Below are 21,845 nucleotides of genomic sequence, written 5' to 3' on the forward strand. Positions count from 1 at the left end.
ATTGCTGAATCCCAAATTCCCTGAGTTCCTTTGGTTTGAAGGCTTTGGTTGAATTGGAAATAAAATAAACAAATAAAAGCAGGAGGAAAATGAAGGGGGAAAAAAGTAAAAATGAGAAATGAAGAAAAATTAAAAAGAAGAAATCACTGATTTTATTAAGAGTAAAAAAAAACTGAATATAAATCTTCAGCAATCCTAAAAAATGGGGTTTTTCTCTCAGTTCTTCACTTGGGAATCGGGGGGAAAAAAATGGGATCATCCAGCTGTTCTTCATCATCTGCTGCTGGAGACCAGAAATTGGGAAATTCGGGGAAAATCCATCAGAATTACAACTTTTTCCTAGTGGGATTTTGGCATGTCCCTCAAAAAGCGGGAGAGTTGTGAGCAGCAAAGTCCTGCTGGGAATTCCAGGGGGCTCCCGTGGGAATGTGAATCCCGGCCTGAGGAGAGCAGGAACCCGAAGATCTCCAAGGGAATCGGGGAGCAACTCTGGCCTCTCAGGTGGCTTCCAAGGGACGAGGAAACTGGGATCCTTCTTTTTAGGGAAAGGAGGATTCCCAAGGTCCATCCCGATGCAGGAATCCTCCTCTCCCTAAAAAGAAGGGTCCCAGTGTTGGCTCATCCCACCCCACTGAGAAAATTCCACCTGTGCATCCAAAATCCCGCAGATTTCCAGGGCAATCAGGGACAGGGAATTCAGCTCTGCACCAGGCTGGTCCCAAACATTCCTGCCTGAGTTTTCCTTCCTTTTCCTCAGCTGAATATCCCAAAAGTCCCACCTGGAGCTGGGGGATGCTGAGGGAATTTGGGGCTGTATTTGATTAATTAATTGATTAATTGATCAATCCCTGCTGGTTTGCCATCCCCCTCCACCCAGCAGAGCTCTGTGGAATGAATTCCTGGTGGATTTTCCTCCCCACTCATGGAAAATTACTGGGTTTGGCAGGAACTGGGTAAATAAAAAAGGAATTAAAGGGTCCTAAACTGGGGAAAGGAAAAAAAAATTCTTTTACTTTACAGAATAAAATTAAAGGACTGGGAAGGACCTTAAATCCCATCCCGACCCCATTCCAGCATCCCAGGCTGCTCCAAGCCCCATCCAACCTCTGCTGGGACAGTTCCAGGGACGGGGAATCCCAGGCAGGAATTCCTTCCCAAAATCCCACCCATCCCATTCCCCGTGTCCTGCCCCTCCAAGCTTTCCCTGGGAAAAGGAAAAAAAAAGGATTTGGTTTTTTTCCCCTATAAATCCACAGGATCTGGGGAGGATTCCTCATGTCCTGCCCAGAACTCCAAGGAAAATTCCTTAACCAGAGAGAGCCTTTATCCAGGGATTTCTCTGAGTAAATAAAGACCCTGCAGAGGCTACAAAATTCCCTCCAAAAAGCTGCAATTTGGGGACAAAACGAGCGCTTCACGTGGTGACTGGAGGACACTCGGCTCCACAGGGATAATCCAAGGAATAACCACCATGGAACAGCTCCAAAAACGCCAGGCTGGCTGGATTTTCCCTCCAGGAACACATAAAATAATCCTGATGCGCTCCTGGCCCGGGTTTTTAGCTAAAATCCAGGGAATTGTAACCAAAATCCCACAAATAAAAGGTGGATTACAACCCAGAGCCGCTCATCCGCCTGCTGGGGGGCCAAGGAAATTAAAATATGGGGAGGAAAAAGCAGATTTTGAAGGAAGAAAAAAGCAAGGAATGGGTTTTCCATGCCCACTTGGGATCGCCAGGAGCATCCAGAGCAACTGCAGCCACCGGGACTCGTTAAAATCCAAATAAATCCACGATACAGGGGGATAAATGCTGATCTTATTAAAACTAAGGAGCAATTTGCCAGGAGATTAATTAATTCTCCTGTTTTCCCAGCATTGCATTTCCCTGGGTTTCTTGTGGAGCAGCTGATTGGAACTTCCAGGGAAATTCCGCATCTGGCTCTCAGCTCTGCCCCACTCCCAGGAAAAGATTTTATTTCCTCGTTTTTCCACCTCCCCATCATCAGAGTGAGAGGGAAATCCATAAAAACCACCGAAATCCGAGGAAAAATAAAACCCCTGGAGGTGGGCAATGCCCCTCCCGTCAGTTTCCACCTCCACAGCGCCGTGGGGATGATGAGGATCCCAAATATTCGGGATAAATGTGGGATTCAGGATCCACCTGAGAGATGCCTTCTCCTCCAAGCACTCGTTAGCAGCAGCTCATTATTAAAAAAAAAAAAAAACAAAAAAACAATTTCACGGAATTGTGGAATTTTTAAGGTTGGAAAAGACCTTTAAGATCATCAACACGGGCATCCACAGGATTTTAAACAACTCCAGGGACGGTGATGCCACCTTTCCCACGCCATTCCGCCGGATTTCCTGGAGCAGGGAGATTTTCAGGTGGTGGTGTTTTATCAGTGGGGCCTCCCCCACTCAATAAAAACCTGATTATTCCGGGCTTGGGATGGACACAAACACGGGGAGCTCCTGGATTTTCCTCAAAATCCGGCGCCAGGGAACAAGGATCACCAAGAGCGGCTCTCAGAGCATGGGATCATGGAATCCTGGAATGGTTTGGGTGGGAAGGGACCTTAAATCCCATCCCAGGGTGCTCCAAACACCATCCAAGCTTTCCCTGGATACTTCCAGTGACGGAGCAGCCTCAGTTTCCCCGGGAATTCCAGCCCAGCCCCTCCCCAACCCCCCAGGGAGGAATTCCTTCCCAATATTTAATGCCAGGTTTTGATCTAAACCTGCTCTCAATTCAAAGCCACTCCCAAATCCATGCTGGGAGCAGCCCATGGATGATTTAGGATGGAATATTGGGATAGCTGGGATTCCATGATTTGGGAATCATCTTGGTTTTGTCCTTTGTTCTGCTCCTAACTCCCACAACGCCACCAAAAGCGATTTAGAGCTGAGTAAGAATTCCAGGACTTTGCACTGGAGGGGTAAAAATCCGAGATTTCCATGAAAAAGTTCCAGGCAGCAGGAAAACGGGAATGTCACAACTGGATGGAGGCAAATCAGCACCAGCAAAGCCTTTTCCAGGCCTGAACTCCTTTGGGAAAGACCTGCTGGGCTGGGAATTCCTGCCACCCTGAAGAAAAAAATCTAAAATCCTGCTGGACTTAGATCCTGACGGTGCCGTGAAAAAAATGGGACATGGCGAGGACAGTGGGAAAGCTGCTCTGGAATCCCAGTCCTGACCAAAAATTCCCAAATTTCCTGCCCCATCCCATGCAAGGCTGCTCCTCGTTTTCTTGGTTTCTGATCAATTTTCTGATTTTCCAAGCAATGCTCCCGTTCCTTAAAAGGTTCAGGGGTGGAATTAAATGAGCTTTAAGGTCCTTTCCAGCCCGAAGCATTCCATGATCCCACGATCCTGGGATTTTCCTTCCCTCCCAGATCCACGCTTATGCCCACATTTGTCCCTCCAAGAAAGAGACTGATGCTGCCCCGCAGGTAATTCCAAGTTATTTTCCTGAAAACAGGGATTATTCCGGGATTTACCAGGCTGCATCACCAACGCTTCCAGCTCTAAAAGGAGTTATCCTGAATAAAATGCTTTTCCGGGATGCATTCATGTTCCAGACCAAGACACTTGGGACTTTTTCACATCTCCTGATTTACAGAAAAATCCCTGTGAAGTTGATGCCAAACGTCCCTGGATTCCCTCTCCTTCCAGATGTCAAAATTCCCTGAATTCCCTCTCATCCCATCTCTCATTCCAGATGCCAAACTTCCCTGGATTCCCTCTCCTTCCAGATGTCAAACTTCCCTGGATTCCCTCTCCTTCCAGATGTCAAAATTCCCTGGATTCTCTCTTATTCCAGATGTCCAAATTCCCTGGATTCCCTCTCATTCCAGATGCCAAACTTCCCTGAATTCCCTCTCATTCCAGATGTCAAATTCCCCTGGATTCCCTCTCCTTCCAGATGTCAAAATTCCCTGGATTCTCTCTCCTTCCAGATGTCAAATTTCCTGGAATTCCCCCTCATTCCGGATTTCAAACTTCCCGGAATTCCCTGTCATTCCAGATTTCAAACTTCCCTGAGCTCCCTCTCATCCCATCTCCCATTCCCGCTTCCTGCTGGTGCCTCCTCTTTCCCAGTGATGCTTCCCAGCCCTTTCACTTTAATTTTTAAAAAAATTAATTTGAGCAAAAATAATTTTTAAATAGCTCAGAAACTCCACTTTTATCCCCAAATCCTGATTTTCTTTCCCGAAGCTTCCCGGAGTTTCTCGCCTTCAGCCACTTCCTCCTCTGCGAATTCCCTCTGCTCATCCCCACCCTGCCACAATTCCAGGGAAAAATCAAGGAAAAGAGTCCAGGCAGGTAAGGAATCCTGCAGGAGGATTCCTGGGAGAGGATCATGGGATCCATGCATTATCCATCACAGAATCCACCCAATTAATAATTACCCATCACAGGATCCACCCAATTAATTATCCATCACGGGATCCATCCCATTAATTATCCATCACGGGATCCGTCCAATAATTATCCATCATGGGATCCGTCCAATTAATTATCCATCACAGGATCCACCCAATTAATTATCCATCACGGGATCCATCCCATTAATTATCCATCACGGGATCCGTCCAATAATTATCCATCATGGGATCAGTCCAATTAATTATCCATCACGGGATCCACCCAATGCATTATGCATCATGGGATCCATCCAATTAATTATCCATCATGGAATCCACCCAATTAATTATCCATCACGGGATCCACCCAATTAATTATCCATCACAGGATCCACCCAATTAATTATCCATCACGGGATCCATCCCATTAATTATCCATCACGGGATCCGTCCAATAATTATCCATCATGGGATCCGTCCAATTAATTATCCATCACGGGATCCACCCAATGCATTATCCATCATGGGATCCATCCAATTAATTATCCATCATGGGATCCACCCATTATCCATCACGGGATCCACTCAATTAATTATCCATCACAGGATACACCATGGAATCCACGCAATCCATTATCCATCAGAGGATCCACCCAATTAATTATCCATCATGGGATCCATTCCAACAATTATCCATCATGGGATCCATCCCATTATCCATAACTGAATCTATCCAATTAACTATCCACCACGGGATCCACCCAATTAATGATCCATCATGGGATCCACCCAATTATCCATCATGGGATCCACCCAATTATCCATCATGGGATCCATTCTATTAGTTATCCATCAGAGCATCCATCCAATTAATTATCCATCATGGGATCCGCCCACTATCTATCATGGGATCCATCCAATTATCCATCATGGGATCCATCCAATTAATTATCCATCCTGGGATCCATCCAATTATCCATCATGGATCCATCCAATTGATCATGCATCATGGGATCCACCCATTATCCATGACGGGACTAATCCAATTAATTATCCATCATCATGGGATCCACCCCACAACTATCACGACATCCATCCCATTATCCACCATGGGATCCACCCAATTATCCATCACAGGATCCACCATGGGATCCATCCAATTATACATCATGGGATCCATCCAACTAATTATCTATAATGGGATCCACCCATTATCCTCATGGGATCCACCCCATTATCCATCATGGGATCCACCCAATTAATTATCCATCATGGAATCCATCCCATTATCCATCATGGGATCCATCCCATTATCCAATACAGGATCCACCCAATTAATTATCCATCATGGGATCTATCCAATTAACTATCCATCACGGGATCCACCCAATTAATGATTCATCATGGGATCCACCCAATTATCCATCATGGGACCCATCCCATTATCCATCATAGGATCCACCCAACTATGCATCAAGGAATCCATCCCATTATCCACCGCAGGATCCACCTAATTAACTATCCATCATGGGATCCATCCCATTATACATCATGGGATCCATGCAATTAACTATCCATCATGGGATCCACCTAATTAACTATCCATCGTGGGATCCATCCCATTATCCATCATGGGATCCATCCCATTATCCATCATAGGACCCACCCAACTATGCATCAAGGAATCCATCCCATATCCACCACAGGATCCACCTAATTAACTATCCATCATGGGATCCATCCCATTATCCATCATGGGATCCACCCAATTAACTATCCATCACGGGATCCATCCCATTAATTACGCACCACGGGATCCACCCATTATCCCTAAGGATCCTCCCAGCCCTGGGAGCTGTCCTCGGCCGGGGGCGGAAGCGGTGCCTCCGGAATTTTCCGTGCGTTTCCCCATTTCCCACCTCCCCATCCCACTTGGCCTTTCCCGCCCACACAGAGAGGGAGCAGCTCTAAGAGCTTTCCTTAATTACTGATTAAGGCTGGGAGATAACGAAGGCCAAGTCAGGCCGAGCTGTAATTAAAGAATTGACGCCGGAATCGCCCCAAGAGCAGCGAGGAGATAATTCCAGGCGGGAATTACCTCTGGACGCGGTACACGCGCGTCCAGGGCGGCACCAGGGCCAGGATCCTGGCCACCAGGTCCACCAGGGTGCTGGGGGGGTAACTCCGGTATCTCCCGGTTTTCCAGAGCTCGTAGAGCCCGGTGCCGCGGATCACCAGCGTGGGGTAGAGCTTCATCCCGTCGGGGCGGAACGCGGGGTTCTCAAAAAACTCCTGGAAAAAACGAACAAACAAAAAAGATTCAAGTCAAAAAGAGCCAAAAAAAGGTCAAAAAAAAAAAGGGCAAAGCAAACGTTTGCTGGGATTGGGAGCTTTGGCTGAACTCGTTTCCAGAGGGGTTCTGCCGCTGTAAATATGGGAATTACGGAGAATTCCTGGCTTAGGGCGAGCTGCGAGTATTTATGGGTTTGCGGCAGTTTAGGAAATGAAAAGTCTGTTCTAGATTTGAAGAGGAGGCCACACAACACCAGAACGAGTCAAATCTGTGCTTTCCTTGTATTTTACAGCATGAATTCCATGGATATTGCACCATTTATTGTCCCAGACTCCGGAATTAGAACAATAGGGATGAGCGTGCTGATCTTCCATCTCGGCACGCCGCGTCCCAAGATTAATCAACGTGTCTGGGACACAGCATTGGAATAGCAATGGAGAAAACCAGATTTGTTCTGATTTCCTGTGTTTTTCTCCACTCTGAGCGAGCCCAGTGAACGGCAGGATGAAGCGCAGCTCGGATTTCCCTGCCTGAATCCCACATGGAGCAACCAGGTCGGGTTTTTCCAGATTAAATTTCGGGATTGACGATTCAAATTAAATCATTCCGACAAAGGAAAAGTGAAATCAGGAGCCAGACAGGGCACCCAGGGCCAAGCAAGGATTGAACGGATTTAAAGGAAAAATGAAATCAGGAGCCAGGCAGGGCACCCAGAACCAAGCAAGGATTGAACGGATTTAAAGGAAAAGTGAAATCAGGAGCCAGACAGGGCACCCAGGGCCAAGCAAGGATTGAACGGATTTAAAGGAAAAGTGAAACCAGGAGCCAGGCAGGGCACCCAGGGCCAAGCAAGGATTGAACGGATTTAAAGGAAAAGTGAAATCAGGGGCCAGGCAGGGCACCCAGGGCCAAGCAAGGATTGAACGGATTTAAAGGAAAAGTGAAATCAGGAGCCAGGCAGGGCACCCAGGGCCAAGCAAGGATTGAATGGATTTAAAGGAAAAGTGAAATCAGGAGCCAGGCAGGGCACCCAGGGCCAAGCAAGGATTGAATGGATTTAAAGGAAAAGTGAAATCAGGGGCCAGGCAGGGCACCCAGGATTGAATGGATTTAGGCGAAGACACGGCCTCGCTACACCAGATCTGATCCTTGGTTATAGCCCGGATTTATTCCTGGTTGCTCACTTGATCCCTCTCCAGCGGGGTATTCCCTCAGGAATAGGAATTCCCAGTTGGATTAGGTAGTCAATGGCTGCTGTGGCCCCAGCAGCTGCTGCCCCAAGGCTGTGCAGGGACAAATTGTCACACGTTGCCATGGAATCATGGAATTATGGAACGCTTTGGGTGGGAAGGGACCTCAAATCCCATCCCATTCCAGCCCCAACACCTCCCACTATCCCAGTGTGCTCCAACCTTTCCTTGGACACTCCCAGGGATTCTCTGGGAATTTCAGCCCAGCCGGGAATTCCTTCCCGAATTCCTCCCCTTTCCAGGGAATTTCCTCCATTCCCAGCTCTCTCAGCTCGGCATTGGATCCATCCCCATCCCAACTCTTCTCCGGGAAGGAATTTCGGGATCAAGAGGCTTCACTGGGAATTTGGAACTCCAGGAAGGGTCTCCCTTCCCTTTTCCATCCACAAATTCCATCAAAATCCCTCAGGATGGATTCTGAGTGTCCTAGATCCCAGAATTCCAGAATGGTTTGGGATGGGATCCATGGACTTTCAATCCCATCCCATTCCAACCCTGACATCTTCCCCGATCCCAGGCTGCTCCTGTCTTTCCTGGGACACTCCCAGGGATCCAAAGATTCTCTGGGAATTCCAGCCCAGCCCCTCCCAGCCAGGAATTCCTTGGCCAGATCCCACCCCAAGCTCCCCTTTCCTAGTGGGAAGCCATTCCCTGTGTCCTGTCCCTCCCTCCCTTGTCCCAAGTCCCTCTCCAGCTCTCCTGGAGCCCCTTTAGCCTCGGGAGGGGGCTCCAAGATCTCCCTGGATCCTTCCTTTCTCCAGCTGAACATTCCCATCTCTCCCAGCAGCTCTGTGGCTCCCCGTGCTTCCCAAACCCAAACCTCTCCAGGATAAAACCCCCAAAATGGATCAGCTCAGCTCCAAGGCACACTAGATCCAGTACCAGGATGGGAGGAAGGTTGGGGATTGCAATAATCCAGGTTTTTCCCGGCTGATTCCCTGCCCAAACCAGGGCTGGATCCAGCCTGGAGCATCCAGGCTCCTGCACAGCTCCAGGGAAACAGAGGTGGAAAATGGAACCGGTTTTCCAGGCAGCTCCGCCTCTGGAGTCACTCAGACACAGCCTGGGACATCTGGAGCAAGGACAATCAGTGGGATCGGAGTGGCTGGGGTGAGAAGGGATCTCAAAGCTCATCCCATTCCAACCCCAACACCTCCCACCATCCCAGGCTGCTCCGAGCCCCGTCCAGCCTGGCCTTGGACACTTCCAGGGATCCAGGGGCAGCTCCAAGGCTTCTGCTGGATTTATGGATCAATTCAATTCCTTCTGAGCAAGCTCTGGATGCCAAGAGAGGAAAACCCAACTCCCAGAGCGCCAGGAAAACGATGCTGGCTGTCCTCAGCCAGCCCCAAACAGGCAGAATTCCACCTTCTGTGGGCGGTCGATGGAAAATGCGGAGAAGGAACGAGGGGATGTGAGCGGGCTGAGCGTCCTGGCACCGAGGCAGGGGAGGATGGAGGAGTTCAGGTGAGGATGGGGTCAATGAGCCACTCCAGGCAGGGCCTGGGTTAATATTCCCTGTCATCCCAAAGCAGGAATGATTCACCAACATTCCCGTTTCTGCGAATTCTGTCCCTTCGCTCCTCTGCACCGCTGACGTCCGAGCACGAACCCAGCTGATAATTCTGCTCCCCAGTGGCCTTTAAAAACCCACAGATTTCCCTATTAATGCCTCAAAACCCTCCTGAGCTGATTCCCCAAGTAATTAATTTCAAACGAGATAAGGGAGCCGCGTCGCCGTTCTTCCCCAGCCCCTTTTCCCAACAGTCCCTGTAAATCCCAATATTTAAAGGCTTAACCCTTCCCCATTCACAAACAGCTTTTGATTAAGTTTCTCCGGAAACAAAGGAAGCAGAAAATGCCCAACACGTGCCAAGCTGTAGGAGGAATTGTAGCCTTTTCTTGTGTTTGTTTTTTATTTTAATTAGACACCTTAAAAGGTGTCTCGGGCTGATAAAAACCCTCCCGAGCCGTTTCCTGCCAAGACAAATTGAATTCCGAAAATATTTGTTCCAGAGGCCACCATCCATGGCAGCTCTGGAGGTTTTCCATCAGCTCCAGGCTGAGTCAGGGCTAATCCACATCTGCTCCAGAGGGAGAGGTTAAAGATGACCCGGGGAGGGCAGATCCCAAATTTCTGAATCCCAGAGGAGGGAGAATATTCCAAATGGAAGCACCACCGACTTCAAAGCTGCTAAATCAATCCTCCTTGAAGTTTTCTCGAGGCATTTAACAGGTTTTGGATAATTAAGATGGATGCTGAAGGAAAATGTAAATTTGGGGGTGTGGCCTTGCAGCAATTTCATTAAAGTAAAAATTTAAATTTAAATTTAGATTTAATTAAAGTAAAAAAAGGTCAGCTCAGATCAGCCGCAACTCAGCCCTGGGGGTTCATACGGACTCCCCCACACCTTAAAATATAATTTCCCTGTAACATTCCTCAATTTATGGGATATTAGAGAAAACCTGAGGATTTTTTTCACAGTAATAATAACCGTGGAATTATTTTTTTCCAACTGCCACCAGAAGCTTTCAGTGACATTGCAATTGTTGTCCAGGAAAACTGGGATTACAGGAAACCAAAAATCAAGCTCTGTTAGAGCAGAATACAACCGCACAATCGTGGAGCAGTTTGATTTGGGAAAGATCCTCTCATTCCAAGGAGGTAACAGCAGATGGAATCAGGAGGTGACGCCCTGAATTTCAGCATTTTCCCATTCCTGTGCTCCTGCAAAAACCATTTAAATCAGAAAACCCCTGAGTGACCCATGGGAAAGGTCTGAGGATTTGGGACCCCCACGGCCCCATCCCCAAATTCAGCATCAGCCCATATTCAAAGATTCCACCTGGAGGTTTTAATCGGATTTTCCTGACCATGCTCGGGCACGCAATGAATGAGAAACCTGCCTCAAAAAAAAAAAAAAAAAAAAAAAAAAACAACAAACAACCAAAAAGCTGCAGCTCTCCAAAAGGAGAAAACCAAGGTGGTTTCATGGGATTCCGCTTGAACATTTCACAGCCCCAAGATTCATTCGCCACCTTTAATCTCCTCGCTCTCCAGGTGCCCAACTGCTGGAGGAGATACCGGTTAGGGGATAAAAGCAGCAATTTTTGAAAGCAATTTACGAAAACGCCGGGATTTGTTCACAGTAAAGGTCACCAAAAACTTATTTTTGAATGACCAGCACGGCCATCGCCATCGGAGATGGACTGTGCCCCTCAACCTGATCCTTGAATCGGCTCCTCCGCTGCAGCCCCCGCCTGAAAAGAGATGATTAAATTCAAATTGTGAATAAGACGAGCATTATCTGAGCTCTCCATGCTCCATCCCTTATCTCCATCAGCGGGATTATTTATAGCACTTGAAAGCTCCTGCCTTGAGTGACACTTCCAGCTCCGCGGGGAAGGAACAATCACTTAGTGCTTTAATTACGTGCATTAACAGCAGCTCGTGCCTCCAAAACGCGGCTCCATTTTCCCTGCCCGATTTGCATTTCCCCGTCAATGCCGGGCTAATTAAAACCCCAACGATAGGATCTGCATTCAGCGGCGCAGACAATGGCCCAGTGACCGAGAAACGCGGATTCCAGGGTGCCTTTGCCGTGCCTTTGGAGCAGCCTGGGAACACCCACGGCCTGGGGCAGCGCTCGGCACCTGCCAGGCTGGAAATGGCCATTTTAAAGTCACCCGGCTCCAGGATCTCTCACGGATGCGACCTCGGACTCGGTGTTCTCAGAACAGAACGCAGGGGATTTATCTGGCGGGTTTATGTGAAGGTGGGAAGTTGGTTTTGTAACATTTTATCTCTATTTCCATCCTCAAACAGCAACGCTTCCTTGTCCATTCCAATGTTTCTGCTAAGATTCCCTCCAGGAGTGCGACACAAGAGGGGAAAAAGCCTCGAGCTTCACATGGGAAGGTTCAGGTTGGGATACTGGGAATAATTCCTGCTCCGAAAGGGTTTTCCAGCCCTGGGTAGTAGTGAGTCCCCTTCCCTGGAGGGATTTCAATCCATGTGGTTTTGGGGGGATGTGGATCTGTGGTGGAGTCCCCATCCCTGGAGGGATTTCAATCCATGTGGATTTGGGGGCCCATGGATCCAGGATTTAAATCCATGGGGATTCGGGGGGATGTGGATCTGTGGTGGAGTCCCCAACCCTGGAAGATTGAAAACTGACATGGATTTGAATGAATGTGTGTGGAGTCCCCATCCCTGGAGGGATTTCAATCCATGGAGATTTGGGGGGATGTGGATCCGTGGTGGAGTCCCCATCCCTGGAGGGATTCAAAATCCATGTGGATTTGGAGGGACATGGATCCGGGATTTCAATCCACGTGGATTTGGGGGGACATGGATCCAGGATTTCAATCCATGTGGATTTGGGGGGATGTGGATGCATGGTGGAGTCCCCATCCCTGGAGGGATTTCAGTCCATGGATCCGTGGTGGCCTTGGCAGTGCTGGGAATGGTTGGATTCGAGGATCTCCAGGGGTTTTTCCAACCTGAACAATCCCAAATCACTTCCTCTCAATGTCTGCACTCACGGCAAAACCTCCCACGGATGGGACCGAGGGGAGAAACTCCTAAAGATCCAAAAATTTCCATCTCCTCTGACCTATTCCGTGACCAAGGGAGGGAGGACAATATTCCAGGGAATTCCTGCAGCTTTCCTGGCCATCCACAGCCACACAACAAAACCCTTTCAGTCCCTGGCACGGTCAAGCTGCCAAATTTCCCGTTACGGACACCACCAAGCCAAGGCAAAAGTGACAGAAGAGGCTCAGTTCTCTGAGGGTCACCAACACCTGAAACACCTCAGATTGTTCTGGAATTTCGCGTATTTTGAAATATTTCAGGTAAGAAATGCGGATTCCCTGCTGCGTGAAGGACCTGGGAGCTGCAAGAAGCTTCTCCATCTCCTCCCTTCCCCAGCAGCCCCAAAACCCTCAAACCCACAGGTCAAAGGGAGCTTTTCCAAGCTCCAAGGTGAATCCTCACCAGCTCCAGCTCCAGCAGGAACATTTTCCACACTAAACCCAGGAATCTCCCCACAGACCAGGAAACTGCCAGGAGAGACGCTCCTGCCTCCCACCCCAGCCCTGCCATGGTTGGTTCCCCCCTGGAATATCGGGATCCAACACTGCTGGGGAGTTCTCCTCTCCAAAACCAGGAGATCCTGGCCCTGCTGAGACACAACCCAGGAGAGCTGGAGAGAAAATAATCAGGAGAGACACGGAGAACTTGGAAAAGTCCTGGAGCAGGAGCAGGCTGACCTTGGAGCCCCAGACAGACCTGTCCAGATTGCGCTCGGCGCCGCGAGCAGCCCCATCTGTCCGGCGGTGCAGGTGCTCCGAGCCAGCCTCCATCCATCCCGGAAAAACCCGGGAGAATTCCTCCATCAATCTGCTCTGAAGTTCCACCTTTGCTTTTCCTGAGCGCACGACTCCTGGTTTTTTCCCCTTTCCGGGAGGGTCAGCGCTCCCCTCGGGCTCAGCGTGGGAAATAAAAGCATTTCTCATTGTCTCAAGCATGCCATTTCTGCAGCCTGGATCCCTCAAAAGTCTCCTCTCACAAAAAAAAAACCACAAAAAAACCAAAACCACCACAACAACTCCATCCTGGTTTTGATAAAAACAACCCCCATCTCATTCAGTCCCCTCAAATGCTCACAGCAAAACCAGGCTGCTTCTTGAATTAAAAAATAAAAACACAAACCCACACAAAACCAACAATTAAGGCCGCAAAAACCTAATTTGGCCCTCGTGGTTTCTCCACACGGTAGCTGATGGCGATCTGCACTAAAATAGGTATTTTACTGAGTGATGCTGTCTTTGCCTAAATGCCTGGGAAATTTGCACTCTCCAGCCCTTTATTCCTTTATTTTTGGCTGCCTGTTCCCAGCCATATGTTCATTATTGACTTCAGCAGCAAGGGGCCTCAGTGGAAAAAAAAAAAACCAAAAAAAAACCAAAACAAAAAACCTCGGAAAACAATTTGTGAATGGTAAAAAAAAAAAAAAATCTGCCTTTTTCTGGTGTAAAAAGCTCCAGAACAGAGAGTGGCTGAATGAGCCTGAGCAACCCACGGGGCCTGGGGGCTGCAAAGTGCAGAAATCATCCCTGGTTCAGGTGGAAAAAGGGTCTGAACTGCTCCTTTTCACTGAGCAGGAGCTTTTTGTGAATGGGAGGCTGCTGGCAGGCAGTGATTGGCATTATCCTAACTCTGATGGTTCATGAGGGGGAAAAAAAATCCTGATTTTTAGGGACAAAGGCAGCAATCCGAGAGCAGAATAAAGGCAGATTTTCCCACGAAGCCATGGAGTTTTTCATACCGTGGAATGGTGGAATGGTTTGGGCGGGAAGGGATTTTCAAGATGATCCCACTCCAACCCCAACAGCTCGCCCAGGCAGCTCCAGCCTGGCCTTGGACACTCCCAGGGATCCAGGGGCAGCCACAGCTTCTCTGGGAGTTCCTACCCAATCCCTCCCAGGGAAGAATTCCTCCTCAATATCCCACCCAAATTTCCCCTTCGAAGGCACTCCCTGGCTCCTCCAGCCCTTTCTCAAATTCCAGCTCTCCTGGAGCCCCCTGAGGAGGCTCTGGAAGCAGCTCCAAGGATTCCCTGGATCCTCCCCTTCTCCAGGCGAACATTCCCAGCTCTCCCAGCCTGTTCTCCCCACAACATCCCAAATTCTTCTGCTTCTGTGCAACATAAAGAGATCTTTCTGCTACCAAACACCCAACCTTGGCCTTTCCTGATTTAAAATCGACCCCAGACGTTTCTGAGCCCACAATTCTGCAGAAGTGGGCACAGACTGGGGCGTTCTGTGGGTGATTTACCCACAGAAATATGAGAGCAATTAGATGTGAAAAGAGTTTCCAGAAATAGCTTGTTCCTTACTACCACCACCCTCATTAACATAAAAATTACCCCAGCTTTGGTCATAGCTCACAGAACCATAACTGTCTCTGAATTGAGGCAGCTTTTGAGCAGGAATATTTCCTGAGATTCCAGGAGAAACCTGAGGAACTGCAGGACCGAGCATTAAACAAGCTCTGATGGATGCGCCCACCAAAAAAAAAAAAAAAAAAAAGGAAAAAGCCACATTTTCAGACATAAAACCACCTGCAAATCACAGCTTTTCAGTGAGATGTTTAGAAGGAACTGAAAGGAAAATCGTTTACCCCACTAAACACTTCAGAGCTATATTTAAAAACACAGGGAACTGTCTTCCCAGAGGAGCAAAAATCAATGCAGATCAGCACTTTAACTGTCTTTTATTACAGTTATTAAAAGCTCCTGATAGAGGTGCAATATTTTAGTTTCATTATGGATTTCATCTCCTTGAGAAAAGCCAGAGCCCTCAGGAAAAGCGAGGCCTTATTTACAGCTGGGAATGTTTGAAGATCTGAGGTAACGTCACCCACTTTGTAAAAAGAAAGGACACTCAGATTATTTCACCTCCCTTTTCCTCCTCATATTACTGCATCCTCATTTTCCCCTCAGATCATTCCACTCTCATTTTCCCTATGATTATTTCCCCCTCAGATAATTTCACCCTCAGTTACCCCTCAGATCATTTCACCATAATTATTCCCTCAGATTATTTCACCTTCAGATTACTTCACCCTCAGTTTCCCATCGGATCATTTCACTCTCATTTCCCCTCAGATGATTTCATCCTCATTTTTCCCCCAGATCATTTCACCATAATAATTCCCTCAGATTATTTCACCTTCATTTTCCCCTCAGATAATTTCAGCCTCACTTTCCCCCTCAGATTATTTTACCCTCATTTTCCCCTCAGATTATTTCACCATTTTTTCTCCTCAGATTATTACATCCTCATTTCCCTGCAGATTATTTAACCCTCATTTTCCCCTCAGATTATTTCACCATTTTTTCTCCTCAGTTTATTACATCCTCATTTCCCTGCAGATTATTTAACCCTCATTTTCCCCTCAGATTATTTCCCCATTTTTTCTCCTCAGTTTATTACATCCTCATTTCCCTGCAGATTATTTCACCCTCATTTTCCCTCTCCCATTATTTTCCCCTCATTTTCCCCTCAGATTATTTCACCATTTTTTCTCCTCAGTTTATTACATCCTCATTTCCCTGCAGATTATTTCACCCTCATTTTCTCTCTCCCATTATTTTCCCCTCATTTTCCCCTCAGATTATTTACCCTCAGATCATTTCACCCTCAGTTTCCCTCATATAATTCCACTCCCATTGCTCCCCTCAGATCATCTCACCATAATTATTCCCTCAGATTATTTCACCCTCATTTTCCCCCTCAGATCCTTTCACCCTCAGATCATTTCCCTCTCATTTTCCCCTCAAATCATTTCACCATAATTATTCCCTCAGATCACTTCACCCTCATTTTCCTCTCAGATTACTTCACCCTCAGATAATTTCATTCTCATCTTCCCCCTCAGATTATTTCACCCTCATTTTCCCTTCGATTATTTAATCCTCATGTTTGCCCTCAGATCCTTTCACCATAATTATTCTCTCAGATTATTTCACCCTCATTTTCCTCTCAGATTATTCCAGCCTCATTTCCCCTTCAGATCATTTCACCCTCATTTTCCGCTCAGAATTTTCCCCCCCTCAGATTATTTAATCCTCTTTTTCCTCAGATTATTTCACCCTCATTTTCCCCTCAGATTATTCCACCATCATTTTTGTCAGCAAATAATTTCACTCTCATCTTCCCCCTCAGATTATTTCATCCTCATCTTCCCCCTCATTTTATTTCACCTTCATTTTTCTCCTCAATTTATTTCACCTTCATTTTCCCCTCAAATTTGTCCCCCGCAGATTCTTTAATCTTCATTTTCCCTCAAATAATTTCCCCCTTCATTTTCTCCTCAGACTATTCCGGCTTCATTTTCCCTCAGATTATTTATTCCTCATTTACCCCTCAGATCATTTCCCCCTCATTTTCCTCTCAGATGATTTCACCCAATTTTTTCTCCTCAGATCGTTTCCCCCTCCTTTTCCTCTCAGATTATTTCACCCAATTTTTTCTCCTCAGATCGTTTCCCCCTCATTTTCCCCTCAGATTATTTCACCCAATTTTTCCTCCTCAGATCGTTTCCCCCTCATTTTCCCCTCAGATTATTTCACCCAATTTTTCCTCCTCAGATCACTTCCCCCTCCTTTTCCCCCTCAGGTTCAACACAAGGAGGTCTCTGCATCACTCAGATCCCAGATGCATCAGGCCTGGCACTAAAATTAGCTCATTTCTGGGAAATTGCTTATTTTGCAATTCCTCCAGAAAAAAAATAAATAAAAATCCCATCTTGACATATGACTAAGAGAAGGAATTTTCAGGCTGAACTCATTCAGTGATTGTGTTTTATTTAAAGAACACCAGGAGCGGCTCGGCAGATGGGAATCAAAAAATCTCCTTAGCCAAATACTTGTCCCCATGAAATGGCCCTGCCTGTGTTTTTGCCCTCATAATTTTATTTATTTTATTTTTATTTTATATTTGACTATTTATTTCAATATTTATTTATATTATAAATATGATTTATTTATGTGAGACTTTAGATGGACACACGGGATTTCCTCAAGGGGAAAAAAGAACTTTTTCCATCTGATGGCTCTGGGCAGCACCCACCAGATTCCAGAGCCACAGCAGCACCTGGGGCACTTCAGACTCCCAATTTTCTGCCTCTCCTCCCTGTTTTTCCATTTTCCCAGATTTATTTCAGCTCTGTGGGGTCTGTTTGACGTGAGCTCAGAGCCAGGAGGAAGAGCACCAAGAAACCACGCTCAAGCAAATCCCATAAAAATAAAATAAAGGCAGACACAGCAGTATTCTCCCGATTAGTAAATCTGTTATTTATCATGTATAAATATGTATAATAAATAACAGATTCTTTTTTTTCAAGCATTATTAGGAATATTCACCCCAGAGCAGCCAAATCTGTGGTTCTCCTATTTCCACCGAGCGAGGAATTAACACTTTGGGAATTCTCCAGCCTCCCAAAATTTTGGTTTGGTTTTTTTTGGTTTTTGTTTTGTTTTTTTTTTTTGCTCCAATCCAAAGTTCTGCTTGCCAAATGTGATTCATGGATCCTCCCAAGCATTTCATCCTCCCCAGAGCAGCCTCATCCCTCTCCGGGGCAGCGTCGGAGCCGAGTGTTCGTCGCGATCCGCGGGATGAGGTGCCCGCTCCGCTAACAATTCCATTATTCCCGCTGAGTCCTTGATTTATCCTGCTCGTTATTCTCATTATTTTCTCCGACCACCTGCCTGGTGAGGCTCTGCCTGGTTTTGGCAGGGGTTGTTTTGGGTTTTTTTTGAGTGTTTGTGGTCATTGAGGCTTTCTGGAGCACGTTCCCTGCTGCCCCGTGGCGTTTTTCCCGTGTGTGGGATGGGGTGGGAAAGACCTGGAGGAGGAAGGAAATCCTCCGAGGATACAAAAAGAATCAGAGGTGGGGGAAGTGGGAAGAAAAAAGCAAAGTGGAAGTGGGACACAGGATCAGAGTGAGAAAGGGAACCGAAATTTCACAGTGGAGGCGGGGAAAAAGGCATTTTCTGGGGAAAAATGTGGATTTGGAGAATCCCTGAATTATTTGGGTTGGAAGGGACCTTAAAGCTCATCCCATTCCCACGGGCAGGGACATCTTCCCCTACCCCAGCTTGCTCCAAGCCCTGTCCAGCCGGGGATGTTCCATTCCAGGGATGGAATCCACAGGGGATGGAATCCACAGGGGATGGGATCCACAGGGATGGAACCCACAACCTCTCCGTGCAAAAATAATTAAATAAAATAACCAGGAAAAAAAAAACCCCACAGACAACACATTCGCCCTCACCCATCACAATGTTATGAATGACTGTGAATAAAACCAGCTGCTGCTCACTCGCAGGGCTCGGAGAAGCCTGCCAGAGCCGCTGCTGGGAGGTGGGAGCAGCAGGAAAAGCCGGGGAATCGATCGGCCGGGGGGACAGAGGGGACGTTCCTCGCCGAGCCGTAATTACCTGCCCGGCTTGAAGAAGCACCCGGCGCTCTTCTGGCCAAGGTCAGCCCCATCAGCAGTTATTCCCCTCCCTGGAGAAGCCCCTGGATTTATTGCTATCATTCCAACTGGTGCTGAAGGTGCTCAGAACTTCTAAAGTCAAGCGGGCTCCTTTGAGCCCGACCTTTCCCTGAGCTGGCAAGGGGCTGGAGAGGGGGAGGGCTCGCAAAAAATGAAGTTGTTTTGCCCAAAGTTAATTAGAACTACCTCAAAAATCAGAGATTTATAAAGATCCCTGGAAAGCCATGGGTTTGTTGTCCCAAAAAGACAAAGAATTGGAGAGCTGGGGGTGCTCACCTGGAGAAGGGAAGGATCCAGGGAGAGCTGAGAGCCCCTTCCAGGGCCTAAAGGGGCTCCAGGAGAGCTGCAGAGGGACTGGGGATAAGGGATGGAGGGACAGGACACAGGGAATGGCTGTGGAAGTGGAAAAGGAGGGATTTGAGTGGGATATCGGGAAGGAATTCCTGGCTGGGAGGGTGGCGAGGGGCTGGGCTGGAATTCCCAGAGAATCCCTGGGAGTGTTCAAGGAAAGGCTGGAGCAGCCTGGGATGGAGGGAGGGAGGGTCGAGGTTGGAATGGGATGGGATTGAAAGTCCATGGATCCCATCCCAAACCATTCTGGAATTCTGGGATCCAGGACACTCAGGATGCATCCCAAGGGATTTGTATGGGATTTGGGGATGGAAAAGGGAAGGGAGACCCTTCCTGGAGTCCCAAACTCCCAGTGAAGCCTCTTGATCCTGAAATTCCTTCCCAGAGAGGACGTGGGATGGGGATGGATCCAATGCCGGGCTGGAGAGCTGGGAATGGAGGGAATTCTGAGAGCTGGCAAAGGGCAGGAATTCGGGAAGGAATTCCCGGCTGGGCTGGAATTCCCAGAGAATCCCTGGGAGTGTCCAAGGAAAGGCTGGAGCAGCCTGGGATGGGGGAAGGGTCGGGGTGGGAATGGGATGGGACTGAAGGTCCAAGAATCCCATCCCAAACCGTCCCAGGATTCTGGGATTGTAAGGGGAATGCCCCCAACTTGGTTCCCCCTTGGTAAATTTGATGCAGCAGAAATGTTTAAACACTCACCAGCCTGGACCAACATTTGCACAGCCCAACAGGTAATTAAATTGTTTTATCAACTCAAAACGAGGATATAAAATTTTGAGGCAGGAAACAGAGACTGAATCCTCGGGAATGAAGGAATTTCAGGAACTGATCCGGATTATTTCTGTTACGTTCACCAGGGCTCTGGGAAGCAAATCAATGAATCTGGTTTGGTATTTTGTTCTCTGGCACTTAAAGGGGTATTTTAAAAAATGAGTTTTTAAATGAGGATGAGAAAGGGGTAATGGCCTTTTTTCCTCCTGTTCCTTTTCTATCCTCAACTCTTCTCCCCACCTTTATTTTAATTCCTCCTCTCCCAATTCCAAAAACTTCGCCTCCCGCCCCTCCAATTTTTGGTAAAATTGTCATTGGTGCATGGATGGAACCCTGGATGGCACCACCCTTTCCCTCACAGCCCAGAAATTCAACCTTCCCAACAGACTCCCAGATTTCCTGCAGCGAATCAGGAGCAATTCCAGACCCAACAGCAGAAATTCTTTAAAAACTCATCACCAATAAGCAGCAAAGGAAAATTATTATTAAATTAACTAGGAACAATTGAAGTATTCCCTCCCTCCTCAGTTTTCCACCTCGCATTTTGGTCTCCTCTTTCTTTGAACCTGCCCAGGGTTAGCCTTTTCCATTTTTTGGGTCACTATTCCCATTTTTCCCCCACAAATTCCAGCCCAATCCCACAGAACTGCAGCTGCAATTCCATGAGATGTTGAGGGATGAAGGATCCAAGGTTTTGCTGGGCTCTGCATCACAAAGAATTCCATGAAAATTCTGTGTCATGGCCACACTCCACCTCCCAGAGCATGCTAAAAAAAAATAACCCAGGAACAGGATAATTATTATAAATAACATAAATAATAAATAATTCCTGGAGCAGGAATTCGGAATTTTCGTGCTCATCACTTCCAGTCTCTCACCTTGGTCAAGAACATTTTATTTAGGAAAAATTCAAGGAATTCTGCAGAAAATCCCTCAGAAAAAGGTTCCTACCCCAGGTTTCAGGATTCCCCTCCTGCCCTGTACAGCTGCTTTTTCCAGGCTTTTTTTCCACAAGTGCCTTTTTGCCTTCTGCCTGTATTTTTCATCAATATATTTCATTACACTGATATTTTTTAGCACCCAGCCCAACCTTCCCCTGGGATTCCTCCATCACGACTCCAATTTCTGCACTATTTAAAAAAAAAAAACAAAAAAACCAAAAAACCAACACCCAATTTTGACTCGGGGAAAAAAAAAAGAAACAACAAACCAAAACTACAAAACCTGAAAATCTACCAAAGTGGTTAAATCACTGCACTGCTCACCATTTGCTCTTTATTCCTCTCATTCCAATTTTCCCCAGGAATAATTTTATATTTCCTTCGACATCATCGACAAAAGAAATTGAACAGCGCTGAGCCAAAATGCATCATAACACACACTCTAATTTTGCAATTAATTTGCAATTAATTACCTTCCTTTTCAACTTGGAATTGTGTCCTACGCTAAATCCAGGGGGGAAAACCACCTTGGAAAAAAAGCAGGAGCCCCAGTAAATATGGGAAGAGCTGTTTTCCACAGGGACCCCAGTGACTCAGGCTTGCATGAGACAGGGATATAATTTTCTGGATGAAGTAGTTCAACAAATCTCTTTTTTTTTTTCACCTTCTTTTTAAAAAAATAAAAATAAAAAAAGAGTTTTAAGTTGTTTGTCCTTTAGAAACAAATCTGGTAACCGAGCAGGAAGTTTTCCATGGTGGGTGGGGGAAAAGTGGGAATTGACTTTTTTTTTTCAAAGGAATAC

General features: G+C 47.0%; 1 protein-coding gene across 1 annotated transcript in view; it reads right to left on the reverse strand.

Annotated features, from left to right (window-relative positions):
- Positions 1-21,845, reverse strand: part of ELP3 (elongator acetyltransferase complex subunit 3) — an 87,831-nt gene that overhangs the window by 24,515 nt on the left and 41,471 nt on the right. The window contains exon 10 of the mRNA XM_068183135.1: positions 6,464-6,657. Coding sequence (XP_068039236.1) covers positions 6,464-6,657 — 194 coding nt within the window. The remainder of the gene's footprint in view (positions 1-6,463; positions 6,658-21,845) is intronic.

Source organism: Anomalospiza imberbis, chromosome 3 (genome assembly GCF_031753505.1).
Source record: "Anomalospiza imberbis isolate Cuckoo-Finch-1a 21T00152 chromosome 3, ASM3175350v1, whole genome shotgun sequence".
In the NCBI taxonomy this organism is placed as follows: Eukaryota; Metazoa; Chordata; class Aves; order Passeriformes; family Viduidae; genus Anomalospiza; species Anomalospiza imberbis.